The sequence below is a fragment of the Pseudophryne corroboree genome, chromosome 2 (assembly GCF_028390025.1).
Source record: "Pseudophryne corroboree isolate aPseCor3 chromosome 2, aPseCor3.hap2, whole genome shotgun sequence".
In the NCBI taxonomy this organism is placed as follows: Eukaryota; Metazoa; Chordata; class Amphibia; order Anura; family Myobatrachidae; genus Pseudophryne; species Pseudophryne corroboree.
This window is the reverse complement of record NC_086445.1, coordinates 293059748-293085739: the sequence shown is the minus strand read 5'-3', so window position 1 is coordinate 293085739 and position 25992 is coordinate 293059748. Positions and strand designations below refer to the sequence as shown.

The following is a 25992-nucleotide window of genomic DNA, read 5'->3' as shown; positions in this document are numbered from 1 at the left end:
TACCCCTACTTATTACAGATTAACAGAGGCAACACACGGGTTGACACCTGTTGTCCGAATTTGTGGAGAAATAATTTCACACTGAAGAGGTGCATTTTTTGGTATTTTGCCCAGGCATAACAATGGGCTTCTTCATCCCACAGACAACAGGTGTCTTCCGTGGTGCCTCATTTAAACAAACCACATCACCATCAGAATCCTCCTCGTCAACTTCCTCCTCAGCGCCAGCAACACCCATATCCTCATCCTGGTGTACTTCAACAGTGACATCTTCAATTTTAATATCAGAAACTGGACTGTGGATGCTCTTTCCAGCACCTGCAGGTGGCGTGCAAATGGTGGAAGGCGCCACCTCTTCCCATCCAGTGTTGGGAAGGTCAGGCATCGCAACCGCTGACACACTTGGACTCTCCTTGAGGATTTGTGATGCCATCTCAGAACGCACAGTTCTTTTCTGTGTTTTTTCCATCTTAACACTTTTCATTTTCTAGCGGGAGGATGAGCGCTTCCATCGTCATGTGTAGCTGAACCACTAGTCGTGAACATAGGCTAGGGCCTTAGCCGCTCCTTGCCAGTCCGTGTCATAAATGGCATATTGGCAAGTTTACGTTTTTCCTCAGACCATTTAAATTTCTTTTTTTTGGGTCATTTTACTGAACTTTTGGCTTTTTGGATTTTACATGCCCTCTCTATCACATTGGGCATCGGCCTTGGCAGACGACGTTGATGGAATTTCATTGTCTATGTCATGACTAGTGGCTCAGCTTCAGCACTAGGAGGAAGTGGTTTTTGATCTTTCCCTATTCTATCCTCCAAATTTTTGTTCTCCCTTATTTTTCTGGAGTTATATAACACAATATGCGGCACAGGAGAGTGTACCCCTACACCTCACAGGGCAAACCCTGTACAAATTATTTGGATTAAATATTAATAACCCCTTTATTTAGAGTAAATAATATACAGCACAGGACAGCACCACTGAATTTATATGGCAGCACCACTGGACTGGATTTATACGGAATTATATGGATTTATATGGAATTATACGGCAGGATCACTGGAATTATATGGCAGGATTACTGGAATTATACGGCACGATTACTGTAATTATACGGCAGGATTACTGGAATTATACGGCAGGATCACTGGAATTATACAGAAGAATTACTGGAATTATACGGCAGGATTACTGGAATTATATGGCAGGATCACTGGAATTATACGGCAGGATTTCTGGGATTTTATGGCAGGATTACTGGAATTATACGTCAGGATCACTGGAATTATACAGAAGAATTACTGGAATTATACGGCAGGATTACTGGAATTATATGGCAGGATCACTGGAATTATACGGCAGGATTTCTGGGATTATATGGCAGGATTACTGGAATTATATGGCATGATTACTGGAATTATATGGCAGGATTACTATAATGATATGGCAGGATTACTGTAATGATATGCAGTATCACTGTAATTATTTGGCAGGATTACTGTAATTATACGGCAGGATCACAGTAATTATACGACAGGATTACTGGAATTATACGGCAAGATCACTGTAATTATACGGCAGGGTTACTGTAATTATTCGGCAGGATTACTGTAATTATACGGCAGGATCACTGTAATTATATGACAGGATTACTGGAATTATATGACACGATTACTGGAATTATACGTCAGGATCACTGGATTTATACGGCAGTACCGCTGGACATATACGGCAGTACCGCTGGACATATACGGCATGATCACTGGACATATATGGCAGTACCACTGGACGGGAGCACACAGCCACCACCACTGGACTGATGCAGGACAACACAGCACCACTGCAATGGACTGAATTTATACAGCAGCACTGGACACAGCAGAGGACACCACTGTGACTGGTCACTGGACTGACTGATGCACAGGATACTACCACTGGTCTGATGCAGGACAGCACAGCAACACTGTAAGGGACTTATTATACAGCAGCACTGGAGATGTGGCAGCAGAGGACACCACCACTGTCACTGGACTGATATAGCACAAGACACTGAGGACACTGAGAGAATGGAGACACGTCCTCTCTCTACACTCTCCAATGCCGGAGTGAAAAAGGCGGCGACGCGTGGGTCCTTATATGGCATCCAAACCCTGCGAGAATCCGACAGCGGGATGATGACGTTTTGCCTCGTTCTGGTTTCCGAGTCAGGCGGAAAAACCCGGTAGGGTTTGGTTCTCTGAGAACCGAACCCGATCATCTCTACTCAATATAATCGGTAACTAATGTGTGGGCACATATACAAACCATGGGTAAAAGCTAAACACAAACTGTATAATCTCATCTATTGTGTTGCCAAGTAGCAGATCTCACATAACTTAAAAAATATATACAGCTGTTACCTATAGGAGGATCTTACTATTGTTTTTTGTTTTTTTAATAAGCAATTTATCATTAGTCTCCACAAAAACAGTACTTGCACAAGATGTGGGAAGATGTGGTACTACTGCTACCCAGTGTTAGTGCCAGGAATTATTAACCATGTATGTTAAACAGGGCCAGTTCTAGACTTCGTGGCTGCCAGGGCAAAAGTTTCCTTTGCCCCTCCCCCCCGACAGGTAAAACAGGGTTAGTGTCTGCTTACGGTGCATGGCAAAACAATAGGGGTGTGGCTTCATGGGGAAGGGGTGTGGTCACAGTTATGCCCCCTGTAGCTGTGCCACCAATACTGTGCACCCTTTAGCTGTGCCCTCTGTAGCTGTGTCACTGTAGCTGTGCCCCTGTAACTGTGCCCCCTTTGCTGTGCCCAGGCACAGGTGCCCCCAGTACTGTGCTCCCAGTAGCACCAATTACCCCAATAAATAAAAAAAATACATAAATAATAATATACTCACCATCCCCGCTCCTGCTTCTCGACCGCTGCTGCCCTCCGTCTCCGGCCGCCGGTGCCGCTCCTCGGATCTATGGAAGAGACGTCATGACATCTTTTCCATAGCACCGCACATAAACTAGAGGTCAATTATGACCTCTAGTGTCTACAGACGCTCCCACAATGCCGTGTGGTGCACGATGACATCATCATCGCGCACCGCACGACACCAGCAGCAGATCTTGCCACGGTGGCGGCTCTCTCGGGACAGCAGTGCCCCGGGAAAAATCCTGCTTGCCAGTGGCAAGATCCACTGCTGATGTTAAACGTATTAATGTTCAATCTGACTTATCACGGTCCTGTTCAAAATAAAGCGGTAAGAAAAGGGAAAAAAAATGATTTAGAAGGAAACTGATCTACTTTTCTGTGATAAAGCAGGTGTGGGCGCAGGGTTCAGTCGATCAACTCCTGTCTGGAACAGCACGGCAGCTGGATGAGCTGGAAAGTAACTGTGTGGATGTCATTATGATGATGGAGGGGCTAATGGAGAATGATGTTAATAATTGGATGACGAGGGGTTGATGATGGATGTTGGGGTAATGATTGAAGGATTGATTGATTGATTGATTGATAGATAGAAAGATAAATATTTACCTTTAAGAAAGAAAAAATTCTTTGAGTGCTTACTGTAATGAAATGTGATGCACATACCAGTGCATGGGACAATAAAGTATGTATTTTACAGCCTTTGAAAATTGTCACGATTATAAAAACATACAGTGTGATGGTCTATGAACTTATTGACTAAGCAGTATAATCAATATTCTGCAACCACTCAACAGAGCATAGCTTTTGCCTAAGTGCATAACTGAGTGGCGAGACAGGTCTGTGAGGACACAGCGGGAAACATCAGACCTGTGAAAGGGCAGTCATTTTCTTCCTCTGTATGTGTTTTACAAATAATATACAAACTGGATTTAAATCAAATCTAATCTCTTTATAATAATACATTTCACCCCTGCAAAATGTTTGCATGGTTTTGCAGTTAATGTAAAATTAACTACATTTTAATTTTCCTCCAGGCCTACTTATTTTCAATGTTATTTGATAATTATTGTTCTTTCCCTTTTAATCTCTTTAGATGTATTATATAGCCATCATTAGTCAAACGCTAAATATACATTAGACAAACAGCCCACTTGGATTTGTTCTTATTTAATAATCATAATAAGGACTATTTTTCTTCTGATACATCAGCAAGTAAAGTACATGTGTAGGCTGCACTGTGTGAACTCTGACTGATCAGAAGAATTACTCACCCTTTACACAAAGAACTGAATTTACAGTTTAGCATGCTATCCTACACTATATAAGCCAGAAGCATGTGAAGAGAGATTTATCAACCATGTGTTCACCTCATGACAACAACACTCTTTAAAGAAATCAACATTGAAAGTTATTTACTATCATTATGAAAATGTACAAACTCCATTTCCTTAATGATGTAACTTGTACTAGATCTATCAAAGCTTATTGCTAATTGCTTGCTAAAACATAATGTGCTGTTATCATTTTTTTCATTAGTCATAGGTCTATTTATGACCCCTTGAATGGACATGTTTGTTTTGCCAGAGAAGAAGCATGGAGGCTGCCAGGGAGGGTACAGAGTATCACCCTGCAGTGATGCTCTCCCTATAGGGACAAAACAGATCATGGTATCTATAGTAGCTTTATATGTTGGCACAGACTGCAATCTCCCGTGGGAATACCTGGGTCTCTGGTCTCTTGTGTTACTTATCTCTTATACTACTGTAACTCTGATAGCTCCTGTGTTCAGCTGACAGTAAAATTGCCTTGACACTAAAAAGTGATTTAGCAACATGGAAACAACTGTTTATGTGTGACTTTGGCTTGATAAATAGTCCTCCTAGATAACAGAATATTTGCTATGCAATTCAAGTTTCAAAGATGACCTGTATGTTCACGCAATCAAAATGTAATCTATCTCAATTTTATGGAAGGAGCTACAAAATGATTGCTATATTCACTAAATGAATTTGCCATTATGACAAAGTTAAAGTACAGTTAATTTAGGAGAACTTAAATGTATTATAAGTTTCGTAACTGCATACCGATGAATGTGAATTTTAAAATGTGTAACTCTGTCAGTGTTGGCTTGAATTATTAGATTAAAAATAGATTAGTCGTAATGTATTCAATTTTGAAGCGTGACAGTAGTCTTACTTAAAGAGGACCTGTCGCATCTGTAAAGGAGGGTACACATGGAGAGATCCGTGCTTAAATTCTAAGCAATCTGACTAGATTGCTTAGAAGTTAAGCAAGGATCTCTCCTTGTGTATGTCCTACAGCGACAATGACGCGTGGCCCCGTGCATCGCTATCGCTGGTGCTAGATTGGCCTGCATGCAGGCACAATCTAGTACATCGCTCATTTCACCGCTGGGTGAAATGAGTGCCCTCCTTCACCGCCCCCACCCACCCTCGCTCAGTACACATTGCGAGTTCGCTCAGCACACATCTCTCCCCATGTGTACGGGGCTTTAGAGATCATTTTTAGTCTAGCACAGTTTAGTCAAAGCTAGCACTGCAAACATGTCTCACACTCCTCTTGATTCAGTCAGGATAGATAGGGGTCTATTTACTAAGCCTTGGATGGCAATAAAGTGGATGGAGATAAAGTACTAACCAACCAGCTCCTTACTGCCATTTTTCAAATCCAGCCTGTAACATGGCAGTTAGGAGCTGATTGGCTGGTAATTTATCTCCGCCCACTTTATTTCTTTTCAAAGCTTAGTAAATAGACCCCATAGAGTCTAATCAGGTCATTAACAGTACATCAAGTTTCCTGGTATCTATCTTGATATATATTTGCTGCATGTAAGTGCCTTAAAATACTAGCCAGCCAGCTCAATTATCATGACGGAGTAGAATGCTACTGACTGTAAACTGGACATCGGAGTTGACAGGTCTTACCCCAATAACTTTGAAGTCTGGTGATCTAAATGAATCACATTTATTTGATACATATACCAAAAGAGTCAGTGTTTGTTAAAATTCTAATACTGATGAGCCCTTGGTAATGTGCACTGCATATACGGCTGCACCTACATATTTAACTATTTTCATGCCATGGAACTGTTCCAAAACTATACCTGGGGAAGTTCAAGGATTCTGCAAATGCATTGTTTATATTTATATGTTTAGGGTTGGGGATAGAATCCCAGGAGCCGGGACCCCAGATGTCAGAATACCGACACCGGGATCCCAGCCATCAGAATGCTGGCAGCAAGGGAAGCGCTAGAAAGTCCCTTGGACACCCATGAGTGTGAATAGCCCTGGTGCAGCTGTTGGCATTCTCGACGGTCGGTATCCCGGCATCAGTATTCTGACCACCGGGATCCCGACCAGCAGGATATTAACTACAACCCGTTTATATTGGGGAGAGGAAACTATGTTAGGAGAGCATACAGTATGCTTCATTTGATTTGTAGTTGTCCAGAACAACTTTTATTTGTAAAGCATATCTGTATTTCTATGCACTAACATTACACTGGTAATCTTTTCTCTGCTTGTGATCATTTGAACAATAAATAAGATATGCTTTCCCTAAATGAGTCATGCATCAAAGCGAAGGCTTGTGTAAGTGATCCAAAAGATGGAATTTCACTTTTCTCATTAGGATAGTCCACTCTTAGTTATATATAGAGAAGTATGAATGATAGTGATTTACCAAATGTAATACTGGAAGTCATCAATCAGGAATCATCAATAAACATAAGAAATCCCACTGATACTACTACTTTGAAAGGCTTACAAACCTTATACTCATTATTCCAGTGACTTCTGTTTATAAAAATGGGGGAAGGGTGTGTAATACTGTATATACCAAACAGTAACGGTATCACCATGTAAATAGAACCGAAAAGGGAGTCATTGAAAAGAAAATTCTAGTTTGAATATTAATTCCCATGTTTAAGGTTACACTTGTGATCTATTCTTTGGTTTTTATCCTTTTGGTTGAACACAGCAAAAATATAATCTTTCTATGGAAATATATACTGCTATAAATATAACTGAAACACATGTCCAGCTCTCTAGAGGTAAAAGTAAGGGAGAAATGTAAGGGTTAGCACTTCGCAAAGGAGTTCAAAAGGGATTTTAGGGGTATGAGTAAAAAACAAACATGTAAACTAGATTACAAAAATGTATATACCCACATGGTGACTGTATCTTAAAATAAGGGTGTGTGAGTCAGTGGAACAAAACATACATAAGAAGCATTATAAAATATTTGAAAAGAATCTTACCTGTGCATGCAGTCTTGCATACAGACTTTGCATTACACCGATCCAGAGTTTTGCAGCAAGGATCTGAAAGTGCAAAAACAGAGTGCTTACCCTCTGCACAGTCTATTCATTCCACATCTTCATTACTCCTATTAAATTAAAGTAGCGTCATCATTTATATATTTATACAGTATTAGTATGGCTATGAAAGGAAACCAAACCTGTTTATACCATTTCAATATTTACATTTTAACAACAAATGTAGTGATTATTTATAACTGAACAAAGGTAAAAGGCACAGCAAAAGTTTTCACAACCCTTGAGATGGCCCAATGCTAACTTTGTGCCAGCTTGTACAAGGAAACCCTTTTTTGGTGTATTCACAGCATATTATAGATGCTACAGGTTTATTCATCATCTTTTAATTTCTACTATTGTAGAAATGACGTTTCAGGGCCATTAATTATAATAGTAATGCATTAGAGATCAAAGATATTTCCTGCTTACCTTTCAGTCCCAATCTGGTATGGGGACCTAAATTCATCAAGTCGCACATGCGCGAAGCCGAGCTTACGCACTAGCACAATCAGACTCGGATCAATTGTCTCTGCAATGGAGCAATGTTGAATGGCACCAGTTATTTCTATTATCCAGTGATGCTACTGTACTCACAGTGAGTTGGATACTTAATTATTTGGGGCCACCCGGTCTCCTATACTTAACATAATGAATAGGCCCCTAAGAGGTTTGAGGTGAGCCTTAGGCAAAATCATATAGGAGAATTTTCTGGTCATATAGTAGGGCCTGACTATGCAAGTTTGGAGGCAAGCCTTTTCCTGGGTACACACTGGTAGATACATCTGCAGATCAATTTACATGTGCCCGCCCAGTTCAGCTGTCAGTCACCACTGGTGTCTGCAGCAAGTGTACGGGCTTTATATACATATCGTTAGATTTATTGGTCATTGGCTGTGCTGCGGGGCTGCCGCGATATGTCTGTGAAGGAAGGCATTCACAAACATATCGCTCATACACAATGGCCGACGGACCCGCGATATATCGCCCGTTCACTAGAACAGCCGATATATCAGCCAGTGTGTACGCACCTTTTCTTTTACATATTTTTAAATTTGTCCAGCTGCAGACAATGTAATCTCTTTTTCTATTAAGACCCTGTGGGCAGCTATTTACAACAAGTTCACCAAACAGTCACAAAGCAGAAAAATAGACGCAAAAATAAAAAGTAAATGTTTTGCGTAGTGATGAGCGGATTCGGTTTTACTCGGTTTTACTCGGTTCTCAAAACTGAATCTTATTGGCTCACTGATGTCACGTGTTTTGGATAGCCAATAAGATTCGGTTTTGAGAACCGAGTAAAACCGAATCCGCTCATCACAAGAACTTTTGCGCTACTCAGGATGTGATCATTGCACTTAAAAAATCATTTAAAATCTTATTTATGTTTTTCTCTAAAATAATGTATAATGATTATGATGATCTTAATTAGTTTTTTCATTATTACTATTTTAGTGTTGTTTCATAAGAATCATTGCTAAAAGTTGCATTTGCTGTATAATTATCAGTAAATATAGTAAAATAGGTGATACCTTTCTCAACTGTAGTACATTTCATCATCACTGACAGATAAGTACGTAAGTGGGATCAATAAAGAACAAAACAGGTGCTTTTTGCAATTTCTCTAAGATTGCAGTCATTAGAAGATTACACCATGTTAGTTCCATTGCCAAAATACCCCGCAGTCAGAATACATGCTAGGCAAATGCATTTTTCACTTATTATGTACGTACATTTCACAAGGCTTTGTTTAGTATATTTAGGAGTCTAGTATTTTACAACAGCTAAAAGCAAAAAAAGAGAAAAGAAAATGTGAGGCCTTCTTTTATTTCAGATCATATATAGTACAGATATGCTTGTTCTTCTGTTTCCAAAATTTCTTTTCATAAACCCCTTAAGGCCTACTTAAATCTGCTAAATTTCACATAGCTCTGATGACAAGGCTCCTTAAGCCTTTTCCGAAATATGTCTCATCAGAGATACTGGCTTATTATTTGTTATACTATACTTTACAATGCACTTCTTTGGAGTCAGTTGTATCATGTGCCTAGTCTGTCTACTGTACAGTGGTTATCATACTTTTTTGAATCACAGTGCCCTAGAGTATCAGACATTTTTTTCACAGCACCCCTAGGCCAAAACTTTCTTATTGGGAAATTCAGAAAAAAAATATAAATTAAGTAAACTGTGTTTACATGTCATCCTTAGGTTCAATTATGTGGTGAGGGACAGGATTTACTTCTACTTGTCCACATATTTTATGATTGGAAGCCACAAATATTGGTTTTACCTATTACATTGACCATTAATAATATGAATTGATCCTGGACCACCAACCCTGGGCACCCCTGAAATGCACTGAGTCACCCCAGGGTGCTACAGCACCCAGTTTGGGAACCACTGATCTATGCTATTGTTTTATCTGTCCTAGATTGTGGGCTTTCATGTATAGAGGGCTTCATTAGAATACCTGTGACCCCAGTTTAGTAATTTTACCGTGTGGTTTAATAACTTTTACATTTTTTTGCACAAATAAAATGTAATTGTTAAAGTATGAATCATTTCCTATTTGACAATTACTTCAGTGGCCCCCTGTCCACCTCAATAAAATGTCCAGAATTACTCCATTGCTCCCCACTTCTCCAACTTCTGCTCACACTCCCTCTTATCTTCTCTGCTCCTCCACTGATCACCTGTCTCACCTCAGCTCTGGCCACCTCATTCATACCCATATTCCAAGATTACTCCTGTGCTGCCCCACTTCTCTGGAACTAACAATTATACTCTTCCAGACTACCTTCCAGTGGACACACATTCAATAGAGACCTTAAGATTCATCTCTTCAGAAAAGTTTATTAGAGTTACTAAAAACTCATTACTTTACCTCTCTGACCTCACACCTACTCTCTTTCCCGGTTCACCCTACTGGTTACATCAGCCATTTTTGGGCTGTAAACCCTCATGGGCAAGACCCTCTTCCCTCATTCCTTCTTGCTAGCACTAACCATGTTATCAGTGCACCTATGTTTCTCTATCTCCTATCACCCACCAGCAACTCTGATCTGGCGTGTCTACTGATTTACTTCCTACTCCTCCTCTATTGCAAATTTTAATTTATTGCTTATTTAGCCAGAAATGGGTGACTACACCCTCACCTCACATAATCATTCTCTCCACCCTGCATTTGCCTGTATCCTTTACTTATAGTGCTTTTTTGTTATCCTATATATTGAAGTATAATTGTATTGTTAAACCCTACATGCACGGATATACCATGTATAATAAATATTAATAACAATGTATTAGTTCTAATATGTGAAACACTTCGGACGAAAAAAACAGGGGCATTATAGGGAAAGAAATTACTAATTTCCAAATGCAATTTAGTATATACTTATCTAAAAAGTCTCAAGACTTCATATAGTAGATCTCATATTCATAAAACATATTAAATATACAAAGTTTTGTGTATTACTATGTATTTGACCAGGAAACTTAAGATAGCCACTTAAAACATAACAGACAAACAAACAAGAGCAAATACATGATGATTATTTATCTTGTTTGGACCTTTCATTGTAAAATAAGAATGATTTCATAACTTGTACAAGGGAACATCTTGAACTGCTCAAGCAACAGTTCTTATAAACCATGCCAATTCTCTTCAAAATTAATTAGTAAATGGGAAAAAAAAGTACCATTCATTTTGTAATTCCTCTATACACAGGTGGCAATCTCAATTGTTAGATGAACTCTTAAAGCTGCAATACCACCTAAGTTGGCAAACATTTAATTTTAAAGTGTGTGTGGAGTGGGTGTGCCAACTATACCAACCAGAATGGGCAAGATCAGAGATACCTTTGCAGCATGACACACAGTAGCACTAGTTTTAAACCATAAATGAAAATGGAAAATGTCTTTACAGAATAGTTCTTGAGGGAGGGGGAGGGCCAGGTCACTCCTAAGTGATAATGTAACCTTAAATATTATTTTTTAATAAATATTTTTATATGCAACTTCCTTAATTTAATTTTGCATATTTTGCAACAAAGTTGTTTTCTGTTCTTACAGTGTACAGGCAATGCATCCTTCCCACTATATTCACAAGTTCCATCTAGGGAGGGAACCTTCCTATTCATTTTATGGTAACATTATTCATTCCACAGAAAAATAACAATAGCTATACAACTCTTTATGTACAAGTGCTGTATTCAAACATTCTTTTTTCATTTTCATGCCTGACAGATGAATACATGTGTATTGTCACAGTGAGAGATTCCTGTACTATATTGTTTTTTATTCACTGTAGAAAAACTATTTAAGCTAACAGAGCAATCAAAACATAAGGAAGACAATTTAACCCAGTGCTTACATATTTCTGAGCACCTTTGCATGGGCTTCTTTGAAAGTATTCTTTGATAACCATACTGTAGCCTTGAATATCTTACAAGTTGAATACTGATAAGTCACAAATATATTTTACATTTCACATTTACATTTGATGTACAATAACATACATGCACAGTGCTCCCTTTTTCAAACATTAGCAATCAATTGGAGTAACTCTGTTTTTTACAGACGATTGTGTAAATAAAAATGCTGATTCTGACCAAAAAATAATTGAAATTGGTAAATTAGGCTGACCAACATGTTGGAATTCACCGACCAATTAAATTGCTATTGTATGGTAAATTTGCAGGCTGTTACTAGTATTTTACTATTAAATGGGCACTTTCAATATTTGCAGATCTGATTTTGGATAAAAATGATCTGTGAATCATTCTAAAATATTAGCAATTTTTGGACGAATACTTAGAGAATAATTAGAGAATCATTAAATTGGGGTAAAAAAACCGCAGAATCTGTTAATCTTTTTTTTTGTGATTGCTGATGTATGGGCCCCATAAGAGGTTTTCACCAACAATAAAAAAAAATTACTACATTCTACCAGTGCCGTAACTAGACATTTTAGCACTGTGTGCAAGAAACAGCATCGGCGCCCCCCCCCCCTTCATATTTAAAACAGGGCCAGTGCACATGTGACCAAAATGTAGGAGCATGGCTTCATGGGGTAGAGGCTTGGCCACAAAATAATACCAATTCATATTACGCTGCACAGTAGTCTCCATTAGTCAAATTATGCCACACAGTAGTGCCATTTACACAAATTACAGCAGGCAGAGCTCCCTTTTACACATTATGGCAGGCAGAGCTCCTTTTTACACAGTACGGCAGGCAGAGCTCCCTTTTACACATTATGGGGGTAATTCCAAGTTGATCGCAGCAGGATTTTTGTTAGCAGTTGGGCAAAACCATGTGCACTGCAGGGGAGGCAGATATAACATGTGCAGAAAGAGTTAGATTTGGGTGGGTTATTTTATTTCTGTGCAGGGTAAATACTGGCTGCTTTATTTTTACACTGCAAATTAGATTGCAGATTGAACACACCACACCCAAATCTAACTCTCTCTGCACATGTTATATCTGCCTCCCCTGCAGTGCACATGGTTTTGCCCAACTGCTAACAAAAATCCTGCTCTGATCAACTTGTAATTACCCCCATGTCAGGCAGAGCTCTCTTTTGCACATTACGGCAGGTAGTGCACCCTTTTACACATTACGGCATGTACAGCCCCATATTACACATTACAGCAGGTAGAGGCCCCCTTTCACACATTACGGCAGGTAGAGATCCCTTTTCTCACATTATGGCAGGTACAGCCCCCTTTTACACATTATGGCAGATGAAGTCCCCTTTTACACATTATGGCACTTAGGGTGTATTGTAGTGTACTGTAGTGTAGTATAGTGTAGTGTAGTGTAGTGTAGTGTAGTGTAATGTAGTGTACTGTAGTGTAGTTTAGTGTAATGTAGTATAGTGTAATGTAGTGTAGTGTGTAGGCAGACACTTACATGATTTATTCTGCCGGCACTGCTGCAGGCTCCTGACCCGGCGCTCCCTCAGTCTGTACACTGCACTGCAGGCCAAGAGAATTGGGGGGGCAGCGGGAGTGCAGCATGGGGGACAGGAGAGGAGGCAGGCCGTGGGAGCACAGCTGAGCACAGGGGGGACAAAGAGAGCAGGGGGCCAAGGCAGCGCAGCTGAGCACATGGGGGCTAAGAGAGCAGGGGGGGGGCACAGGAGCCCAGCTGAGAATGCAGGGGCTAAGATAGGGGGCTGCGGGAGCACAGCTGAGCACGCAGGGGCTAAGAGAGTGGGGGGCGAGACAGCGCAGCACACGGGGGATTTACTGGTAGCAGAGGCTCCCGCTGGTTGGAGCTTGGGGCTGCGGGCACCACGTCTTGCAAGAGCGCATAAGGGATCGGGAATGGGAGGAGCGGCTGTCAACAAGGGAGATATGCGGCCACTTGGAGTGTATGTAGAAGGTACGCCCACAGGGCAAATGCGTTGTGGGCAATGCACCTTCTGCACACACCTAGTTATGGCCCTGCATTCTTTGCAACAATGGTGAAAATCCATATCAAAATGCAAAGATTTAGATTTGGGTGGGGTGTGTTCAAACTGAAATCTAAATTGCAGTGTAAAAATAAAGCAGCCAGTATTTACCATGCACAGAAACAATATAACCCTACGTCTCTCTGCACATGTTACATCTGTCCCACCCGCAGTGCAACATGGTTTTGCCTATTAGTGTGCTCTTTTGGTTTGCTAACATACTTCAATAACCTCCATAGTCCACACCTTCAGCAATTGCTGTGGTCTGTGCACTACTTCACTGTTAAATTACATATTTTATGTATATGTGTTTTGGTTTTTAACATGCTGATTCTTCTCTTGCTGTTGATCCCCCAGTGCGTGCAGCTGTAATGTGCCACTGGGGTCCCTGGCTGTGGAATGCAAGCCTGATGGGTGCTTAGCAATAGTCGGCTTTGACTACCCGGAAGTACCTCAACCGCAGACATCTGGCTGTTGGAACGCAAGTGGATGGCAGCAACAAGCAAAACACACTGACAGGGGCATTTTATTATAGGAGGGGGCCCACCCAAAATCTGCACAGGGGACCAAGTCTACGGCACATACATAGGGCTCCAGAAACATGGTAACTGCCAATTTTACTACTGCTGCAGCACCCAATGTGGAACTACAGATACTGTTAGTAAATATTAATATGGGTGCTGTGTGTGTGGTGTGGCCCCCCCAGGGGCCCGTGTGCACCGTACTCATTACATCCATAAAACGGGGAATTGATGCAAGGGACGAGAGTATTATACTCCCATTATATAAATCACTAGTGAGGCCACATCTTGAATAAAGCGTGCAATTTTGGGCACCATATTACAAAAAGGATATCCTGGAGCTAGAAAAGGTTCAGAGGCGGGCGACCAAACTAATCAAGGGCATGGAGACGCTGGAATACGAGAAAAGGCTTGCAAGGCTAGGCATGTTTACATTGGAAAAGAGGAGACTAAGAGGGGACATGATCAACATCTACAAATATATAAGGGGTCAATACACAGAGCTTGGGAGGGACCTGTTTTCTATAAGATCAGCACAGAGAACACGTGGTCACTCGCTTAGGTTAGAGAAGAGGAGTTTCCGCACATTGAGGCGAAAAGGTTTTTTCACAGTTAGGACAATACGTGTTTGGAATTCCCTGCCTGAGAGAGTAGTAACTGCGGACTCAGTCAACACCTTTAAGAATGGGTTAGATAAATTCCTATTGGATAAAGATATTCAGGGTTATGGTGCGTAGGCATGCATTATAGTTAATTTAACTAGTCCTAACATAAAAATAACTAGTCCTATAATAAGACTGCATAGGAGACCACAAATAGGTTGAACTCGATGGACAATTGTCTTTTTTCAACCTTAGTTACTATGTTACTATGTTACTATTATAGAAACACCTATGCACGCTGAACAGGGGGTAATTAATGGGGTAAGTGCACTGTATTGTTATTATGCTGCTGGTGTGTCTTGATGAAGGGACTTAGGACCTAAAAACGTAGACCTGAAAATATACACATTATTGTTATGTATACCATGTCCCTTGAGTGCCATTTATTCCTGTTAGAGTATATATATATATATATATATATATATGAGCGAGAGAGAGAGAGAGAGACTAGAGTATATAGATATAATATCTTCAAGAGGTAATTGGTGCCACCAAAGGTGTTTCAAATTTAGGAGTCATTTAAACTCCATCGTAAAATTGTGTAAATCTCAGCTCGTATTAGGACAGTTTATGTCAAAACAATGCCAGCAAACAAAAGATAAATGAAAAAATGTTGTTTTTTTTTGTAATTCCCATGGGTCTAGCAAAATTGTGTATTTCACTTTAGAAGATATTCTGCATCTTAAGGAAATTATCGCTTAATGCCCTTTTTGTCATTACAATTTAAAAGTACTATTTAACGCAAAAACTATTAGCCTTAGATAACGATTCCGACAGAAAATGCACTTTGACTTATTGAATAGTCTTTCTGCTGGTTTTATTACCACATCGCAGTACAAAAGCATTGTAAAGCTAAACAACTGCCTTACTGGATTTTGTAGCCTTAACAAAGCATAGTCGATGAAACTTGTGTTAAAAATGAGATGTGACTTCCAGTAAACCTTTTAAATGATACCTCGGTGTTCTCAATTATTGGTTGCTTCTTTTTTAGCCAATAAATTGAGAAACACTTGAAAAGGATGAACCAATCTTTATTCTTTCAAACTTATTTCCAGTGGGATTCTGTGGGATGCTATATAAATTGTTTTTATGTACACTCAATAGATATAATTAAATGAGGTTTCTCAGTGGTTTAAAGGTCATGTGGGAAAGGACACAGCAGAATTATTACCTGAATTGTCTGCTATCATTAGCATTTTTAGACACAGTATTGTTATTGAAATGTTTGTGCTTTAATTTAAAACTTTTATATTGCAGCATTTTATTTTGAAATGTCAAACATTTAAATATGAAAGGTTATATTTAAGTACAAAGCAATTCTTCTCCACATATGCTACTAAAGCCAAACTATTTGATTTCCAATTCACAGCTGCATGTAGATATGTGACTAGATAGATATTAGGCAGAACACTGTTGTTTTCCCAGAGTGGCAGAAAGAACTCTCACTGTGAGTGGTGATGAGTCATCAATTATAGTTTCTTCTTAGTTTTGCTTGATATATCAGCTCCTTGAACTGCATAGCATGACAAGATAACACCTCATGTAAGATATTGATGCCTCAGATTAAGAATTTATGCAGCATCTCAGTGAAAGAAAGTGTCACGCTTATGGTTCAATGTGTTACAGTAAATCAGGAGATTTGCGTTTTGTAGAACATTTGCAGAGAGAAATTTACTGCAATGAGTGATTTCAGACAAGCCGCAGATACACGTTATCAGTCATTATTATATGTCATTAAAAGCAATCTTGATTTAAGACATCTACTCTATCATTCTGTATACTTTCTTCTAATTACTATCATTTACCCATTCTCACTTCTAAGGTGAACAAATTAGAAATTATAGTGTTAAACATTTATATATCAATCCTGCAGAAGTAAATGGAAAAGAACATTATCAATGATGGTGGAGTTTCAATAGATATTTTTTACTGTTGTATTTGCAGAACTCTCATCTTAGAGGGGAAATGAACTGCTACTGTATGTTACCCCAAGCAATTGATTACTAGTGAGAATTGATATACTGTTTTTAAAAAAAAGTTTGTATTGAACCATGTGAGATGAATGTAAAGACTGGTACTTTGTTTCTTAAGTTAAGTTGTAGGCTTACGTGGGTGTGCTCATCTTGCATTGGGGTATGAAATATTAGTATATTGTGGAACTCTATGAGGATCAAATATGCTCATATTCACAGCGTAAGATATTGAACGGGAACTTTTTTTAAAGACATGAGCTTCACATACAGATGTATCCACACTCATTGTGGCTGCGCCTAGATTGCCATGATGTGCATACACCCCGGCATGTGCGTGCATATATTGCACCCTCGATGCATACACTTATCTAGTTGTGGCCATGAATAGGTGCATCCAGACGCAGCTAGTTGTTACCACAATGCGTATGCAGTGCACCTGGGTACACATCACGGCAATGATGAGTCTGGCTACATCCTTATGTATGTTTATCATCACACTCTAGTGAGCCATTAATGTCTCTTGAATAAATTGGTTATTGCCAGATTGGAATATTACGTTTGATTTATTTGTTCTGTTTTGGGGGGGGGTGGCGAAAACCTCTATTATTTCAATATGCTGCTGCCCATATTACTGTTGTGCACATTTCCAGGTCAAAATGTTTTAACTGATTTGAGAGTAAAGCAAAATAGAGCAAGTAACTGTACACACTGGAAAAATCATGTTGCACTGCAGGTGGGGCAGATGTAAAATGTGTAAAGATCTTTTGATATGAGAGAGGCATGTCCAATGCAAATCTACATCCCAGTGTAAAAACAAAGTTGTGCCGTATTTGTGGGCTGCATGCAAAACCAGCCAGAATGTACACTGCATCTAAAAGAATAAATGTATTTCCACTCCCAGTTTTGCAACATCGTTTGTCCACAAGAACAGTTACTTGCTCTTGTTACTTTACTCCCAGCTTAGTATCAGGCCCTAGGACTCACTGATTTAAGCAATTACATCAGAAATAAATGTTTTTTTACTAGAGATATGCGGTTCTGTTTTTTTCAGAAATCCGAATTCACACAAATTTGTGGATCAAACCTGAACCAAGACATGGGGGTAAATTTACTAAAATGGGAGTTCTATTTAAGATGGGATGTTGCCCATAGCAACCAATCAGTTCTACTTCTCCTTTATCTAGCACCTTCTAGAAGATAATACCTGGAATCTGATTGGTTGCTATGGGCAACATCCCATCTTAAATAGAACTCCCATCTTAGTAAATTTACCCCACGGTCTGGATCTCCGAAGGCGATCCAATCCGAACCAAGTTCCGGATTGAATCTTGCCGCAGTTTGGAATTTCTGATTTTAAATCCAAATTTTGGGTTTTGATTTGCACACATGTCATGACTTTAGCTGTTTTTATCCATTTTTATTGATTCTTATAAATTATTATCAAATTTTTTTATTGATTTTAAACCGTAACACAAATTCAACCCAAAACACTGTGATTTTCTCAAAACCAAAATAAAATGATGAATTATAACCAAAGCCAAAACATGGGGGTCCGTGCACATCTCCAAATTTCACAGATACTGTCTTAGAAGAATCAGGTACCATTTTAATTTATATTGGGTTTTTTTTGCACATTTTTAGTACTTTGTTTTATACAAAAAAAAAAAAAGTGAAATAACTTGAAAGAACTAGAGGTTGTCTGGCTTTTTCCTACAGTATATTGTTTCTGTGTTTGTCCTTGTATCGAGCACTAAAAGGTGAGCTGTGCTGGATGACAGTTATAGTCTGGCAGATAATTTATTGTTTCTTGCAAGTAAGGAGCCAGTGGCTCAGATTTACTTGGCATACCATTTACCAGATATGATCCCGTCTCTGCAGATCCGGAAGTCCTATTAATATGAAAACACAGAGGTTACAATGCCAGCATAAGATGATGGAGGTATTTGTCTGTGTTTTAAAGTGTCCAAATGCATTAAAATCAGACCTAATTCCCTTTAATTAAACTATCAGATGCTTTGCTTTTAAATTTGAACTGACTGGCACTACATGATTATGGTGAAAATGTACTCTTTCTGGTACACAGTAGGAAAATCATGATTAAGGGGGGTATTTATCAAAGCTCTGAGAAAAGATTGTGGGTGACAAAGTACTAGCCAATAAGCTTCTACTTCTTGACATTGTACAGGCTATCTTTGAAAAATGAGTAAGAAGCTGTTTGGTTAGTACTTTATTTATCACAATTTTATCTCTCTCCAAGCTTTGATAAATCCCCCCCAAAGAGGTTTATTTAGTTTGTGTGGCCCAGTAAACGCTATAATGTTTTCCAATCCATTTCAGTAATGATTTTCATTTTTTTCCCCTTTCTTACAATTTTCCAATTTCTCCTTTCTTCTTTCATTTGCAAAAAATAGAATAAGCTACTGCTTAAAATTAAAGAGTGTTATTCTACTACAAAATGCCTTCTATAAAAAGGCCACAACATATTTATACAGATCAATGTCCAATTATAAACAGAGAACCACTATGATAAAAGGTCAGAAAATAATAATCTTTCTGGCATTTATTACTTGCAAAGCAAGGTCTTCTGCAAGGTCAACCCTCCAAACATACAGTACAATATAAATTACATTGCTGTATTTTAAGCATTCCACACATCACAATTCTGCACTTTCCAAACTAAAAAAAGAAAAAAAACACCAGTACCAAGGAATCTGAGATATGCTGATAGATGAGCTTTTTTTCTGAATTACTAACTCAACATTCGGAAATGTGTTGTGCATTTTCCAGTATCTTTAAATGACCCAATTTGTTTTACCAGAGCCAGTGCAGCACATGCTTGTTTAATGCTTCAATGCATATTAAACTGCATTTGTCAAAAATGCATCTTAGTCGCACCGCGATGTGACTAGGTCGCCAAAGGAGACTGTGTAGATTAATTTTATATGACATTGTATATCTGTGTGCGACTGAGTCTTTGAATCTGTACAGGAAGTTCTAAAATGATGCAGGTGCAGATTTATTCCAATGCAAGTTCTGCTCCATATACAGACTCTGTCACACACAATATACTGCACAAGTGTCATATATCTAATTAATAAGCACAGTCTCCATTTGTGTCCTAGTTGCATAGAATTGCAGAGTTGCAGGGGACTTGATGGCTCGCTCATGCCAGGCATCTCATGTTCCATGGTGTATTGAGGCTTGATGTACGAGGATGCTTCAAGTGAGGATGAGGATGCTTCAGTAAACTGACAGGTCCCATGCAACCATGTTTTTTTGGCAAAAATGATTCTTATTTAAATCATATGTGGAATGCCTATATTCTGTGGGTGTAGTATGTTATGCCAGCGGTCGGGGTCCCGACGACCAGCATACCGGTGCCACAATCCCGACCGCCGGCATATTGACAGCAGGGCGAGCGCAAATGAGCCCCTTGCAGGCTCGCTGCGTGCATGGTGGCTATGCGCGCCACGTTATCTATTCTCCCTCCGGGGGGGTCGTGGACCCCCAAGAGGGAGAAAAGATGTCGGTATGTGGGCGGTCAGGATTCCGGCGCCAGTATGGTGGTCGCCGGTAGCCTGGCCGCCGGCAACCTGAAGACCACCCATATTCTGTGTGTGACCACGGCTGTATCTGCATATGAAATGCTATGTTACAGTGTTTTCTAGGAAAACACTGTAGTGTAGCATTTCATATGCAAATACAGGCGCAGTCGCACATAGAATATAGGCATGTCACATATCATTTTAATCTGCAATTGCTGCTTGTGTGTTTTAGTCACATCATTTTACAAATACGATACATTTTAATGAAAAAGGATGCTCGAAAAGACGCTCTGCGCTATTAAGTCACACCGTTACTAGAAGGGCTGTTTAACATGCAAGGAGTCTAGCTTTAAATATTTATATATTTGTATTTTTTCACTGTATTTATTGTGTATTTCTTGTATTGTTGATGTTGGTTACCAAGCCTACACTCTGGTCACTAGCTGATCACATGATTGGGATCTCTTAGGATGCACAGAGTGATGTCATTGTTTAAACAACATTTGTCTTGGTGCCATGACTGTCTACTGGATGTGCCAAGGGCTTCCACACTGCACAAGTGTTTTGAATTGAATAAGTGAACTCAATGCCAGGATCATCACCAGTATACAGTACACCATTTGTTACTGAGTTTACAAACTCGGAGTGCTGCCTTCCTTCCTCTCTCGCTCTCTCTCTCTCTCTCTCACTCTCTCTCCAGAGAGAGAGAGAGAGAGTAAATGAGAGAAAGAGTAAATACATAGACGTATGTGGATGATAGATAGATAGATAGATAGATAGATAGATAGATTACAATTGTATCATTTTTGGCTAAAACGGATCAAAAAGGATGCCCCGACATTAGAAGATTCCCGCGCGACCTGGTGTGTTAAGAGAGGCTGTTTAGTGAGACTGCAACAAAGGTGCATGAGGACTGTATGTAGATAGATAAATAGATACATACTGTACATAGGGTCAAATGTAATAGGATCCGAGGTCTATATGCAGGACAAACTCGCACCTTCTCGGGCATTTGAAGAGGAGAGCTTGTCACAAACTCTGCAAATGTATAGCAGCCTGTGAATTTGCAAGTTCGTGGCCATTACACTATGCGGTAGTGGATGCTGATTGTATCCAACTGTGAGAAGTTACAGAAACCATGAGGGGGACATTTCAGTCAGCGTGGAAGCAATATATATATATATATATATATATATATATAAAAACTGTATATATACTTAGCAACAAATGCCGGCACTCCAATGCTAAAAATTGTTGCTTGCCCTGGTGCCCTCCTGGGTCTGTTGAGCCCCAATACACACAATGTTTTGAAAGGTGGCACTCACGGGTCTTGATGCAGAAGAATAAATGACTAGCAGAGTCAGTTCAGTTAGCTCCATGGAGTTCTTGATAAAGGTGACGAACACCGAAACGTTGAACTAACGGAACTGACTCTGCTAGTCATTTATTCTTCTGCATCAAGACCCGTGAGTGCCACCCTTCAAAACATTATATATATATATATATAGAGAGAGAGAGAACAACAATTACCCTACTGCGCTTAAATCAAGAATCAGCAGCACCTCTAGAAAAGACCTCTGCTAGTAAGGGCTCAAAAATTTAACACAGAACACAATTTCTGTGGGCACTAATATTTTTTTCGGAAAAGGACATTTTTAAAAACAGTGTGATAAATATATATGTATACAGTATATAAAAATGTATTTAAATTTCCAGACAAAAGACACATACAGTATATAGAAACTAATAATCACATAGGAAATAATTATGATTGAATTATGCAGAATGTTCTTGCCAAATAGTTGTTCAAATGGTGATATAAGTATCAAGAAGACACAGAACCCAACGAGTTTCAGCCCAAAGGACTTCTTCAGGGGTACGTTTCATATTTGTTTTTCCATATGTAAAAAACGAATACACACTTCTTTCATAAAATAATCCTTTGTGAGGATTTTTAAATATGCTAACCACCGATTATGTTGGACCAAGTTGCAAAAAAGCATAAGGAACACTACTGAACTTTTAATGGTCCCCATTGGATGACAGCATCCAGTGGGACCATTATAAGTTCAGTAGTGTTCCTTATGCTTTTTTGCACCTTGGTCCAACATAGGGGGTCATTCCGACCCTATCGCTCGCTGCAGTTTCTTGCAGCGCAGCGATCGGGTCGGAACTGCGCATGCGCCAGCACCACAGTGCGCTGGCGCATGGCAGCCGTCATTGCCTAGCGATCACCTCTGAGGCAGAGGTGATCGCTGGGTGGGAGGGGGCTGGATGGCGGCATTAAGCCGCCGTTTAGGAGGCGTGGTCCGTCCAACGCAGGTGTGGCCGGACCATTAGGGGGGCGGTCCGCGGCAGCTGCATGACATCACACACAGCCACTGCGGGCCGGGGAGCGACGAGTAGCACCCGGTCAGCACGCTAAAGCTGCGCTGGTCAGGAGCTACTCTTGAAGTGTAAAGGCATCGCCACTGTGCGGTGACTTTGCACTTCTGCTGGGGGGGCGGAATTTACATGCGGGGCAGACTAGCCCTGTGATGGGCGTCCCCCCCGCATGTCAGTGTGAATGATCGTAGCTGTGCTTAATTTAGCACAGCTACAATCAACTCGGAATGACCCCTCTTATCATTTGCATTCACATTGCTGCCAGGTATTTGCATGATGGGCATCCTTCCCTGTGCTGGGGCCCCCAGCATGTGTTCGCAAGCAGCTGCAGTTTTGCTAAAATAGCAAAAATGCAACTGAAGCTGAATACGGTTTCATTTCATGTTCCGAGTTTGGTCATTGTTTTTAAGAATCCTTTTCTTAGTAAATTTCTGTGTTGTATTCTTTTCTATTGACAGTACTGTACTTGCAAGTTAGTTCAATGTTTCCAGATTTGGACATGTTTTGCAGTTCAAATCCTGATTTTACTCCCGTGTTTAGCTTTGGTTTAAAAAAAAGATTCCCTGTCTACCACTACATAAGCATTTTCCAGGAAGTGGGGGTGTAGTAATATTATAATGCTATGTTTTTATGTAACTTTTTGGGACAAAAATAAAAATAATGGCCACCTATTGAATAGTGAGCTCTGCAGTAAGCTTTCATAATTTCTCCTCATAAAATGTTATAAGCACATTATTCAGTCATCTGTAATTATCTCTATTCAAAAACCGCAGAGGACAACATGATTAGAGAGCCTTTAAATTATACATTTATCTTTTCTGTTGCATGTGCAAAAGAGGTCCAAATGGTTTATTTGGAACTTTATTTGGACATCATGACTGCATATGCATGACCCTTGCTGCTGTATCACATATGGGGCGAGATGGATCCCTGGAGGTGCGGGATGCCGGCCGATCTCAGATATTTTTTTAAAGGGGCAATTATTTTCAAAGCAAAACCATGCCTTGAAAGTGATTACCCCTTTCAAAAACCATCCAAGATCGGCCAGAATCCCACACCTCCAGCGAACTCAGACCCTATTAAATCTCGACTACTATATAATTGAATTTGGAATGATTACTTCAAAATTAGCACTCATCATTTCAAACTTAATGACACAGAATTCGGAACATACTGATGGGGGCCATACTGTACACATGTAGAAAAATGCACATGCTTTTCCTCTCCCCCCTCCCCTCAAAGATGTAGGTGAGGTAACTGTTCAATAACCTCTTCTAGAGTGGCTATCTAATGAACGTGAATGAAGTCACATATACTGTATAGTTATTTCTCCATATAGACCATGAAGATGGCCTTAGCCTTTCGGACAAGAGTACTGTATGTGTGAGGTTAGAATGGCTTTAATAAAATAATATTTTAGACAACCAGAATAGCTGCTCTCCATTAATTTCCCCCAGAGATTTTATTATTGACTATGCAAATGTAGAATCCATGAATTATTAAAGATGGAAACATAAGAAATAAAACAATAAGTATGACATGCTCTCGCACAGTGTGAGTCACTGAAATAAAACACTTGTGGAATCAATACATTCACATATTCACCTCATATGCAGATAAGATATTGTTCTAATGCCGCTCAAGCAATGAGCCATAATACTATGCAGTAAACCAAAACCCACACTTTAGAGTCAATACTTTAAAGTTTGTGCATTGCTTATCTAATTAAGTTTAAAGGACTGATGATTAACATGTCATCCTACAGGTTTCGCACACATGCGGATCTAATGTAGCAAGGAAAAAAAAGCTTTACACATGTATGATATTCTGTTAGGGTTAATAAAGATCTCACAATCACATGGATCCATGTTGTATACACAAGTTTGTTACAGCAAATAACAAGATTCCTAGGACTAGGCAACATTTAGCTAATGTTCATCTGTCCAGGTTTGTGGAGCCTATAGCCACTGTATCCCCAAATTCCTGTTCTTAGCTGATAGGAGTGGAACTCAGTGTAGTTTCCTGGTCTATCCACCTCAATGTCCTATGAGCATTAAGAGATGTTCCTCGGATACCACTGTTAAATAATTTGGTTATTTGAGTAATTGTCACCTGTCAACTTGAAACAGTCTGGCCATTCATCTCTTATCCCTCTCAGTACAAGGCAGTTTTGGCCACAGATCTGCCACTCAAGGGTCTAAAACAAAGAGAAAAGTGACACAAAAAAATGCCTTTTTTCACTTTGTTTTTATCTCAAAATTGAGATTTAAGTGACAGGACATCCCTTGTGATAAAGATGTTTGCATGGTCTGCGCATGTGCTGAGCAATGCAGTTGACATCAGACTGATGCTAATCGTAAAAGCAGCCAGGGAATAAAGAGAAGAATAAGTTGGCTTAAAGGAGTGGGAGTCACCGGGTGAGAAGAGATTATGGAGCCTGCTGAGGCAGGTAAGGTACATCTCACATCTCTCATCAATATAAACACAAATCCTATACCACCCCATAATATCCTCTGTGGGCTACTGGAATGTGTAAGTAGAAATGAATCATCTAAGTAGTTCATTGCAGTTAGATCCCTGGAAAATAGGTCCCTCTGAGATTTATTGTATAGTGGCAAACAGAATAAATCTAAAAACAATCCCTATAACTGCCAACCCCTCCACCTAGAAAGATGGGTGCAAGCTCGTTTGAAAGAGAGAAGTCCCCTTTTATAAATGGTGTGCCCACATAAAAGTTAATTTCTCGTAATTATAATGATCACCAGACAATAAACCCCTGCACTACAGAAAATCAATGTAGTCCAGGCATGAGGGAAGATCTTCCAACCTGGCTACAAATAATTGACAGGCATACATTTGAGGCCTCATCGCCTCATTCAACTGTTTGAACTGCTTAGTACATATTGCACAAGTGAAAACCAGCCAATTTTACAGCATGCCAGGCCCACTGTCAGAAATCGTCTGAAAAAATAAGTAGCCCCCCCCCACACACACACACACACAGCCACAATGTAGGACGGGATGTAATAAAGTCCAAATCTGGTGGCCGTGCAGGTTGCTGGCTGAACTTGGACATTATTTTAAATTGGCAATCATGTACAAGGCATGGTTTAGTCTTGTACATGAATGCCCCTTTAAAAAAATGTCAGAGTTCAGCCGACATCCCTCACGGCCGTTGAACTAAGACTTCATTAAATCCTGGCT

General features: G+C 39.8%; 1 protein-coding gene across 5 annotated transcripts in view; it reads right to left on the bottom strand.

The window, feature by feature from the left end:
- PCDH17 (protocadherin 17) overlaps nt 1–25992 on the bottom strand; it is a 215846-nt gene that overhangs the window by 106821 nt on the left and 83033 nt on the right. For all 5 annotated transcript variants that reach the window (XM_063952901.1, XM_063952899.1, XM_063952900.1 and 2 more), the window contains one exon: nt 7192–7254. In XM_063952901.1, coding sequence (XP_063808971.1) covers nt 7192–7254 — 63 coding nt within the window. The remainder of the gene's footprint in view (nt 1–7191; nt 7255–25992) is intronic.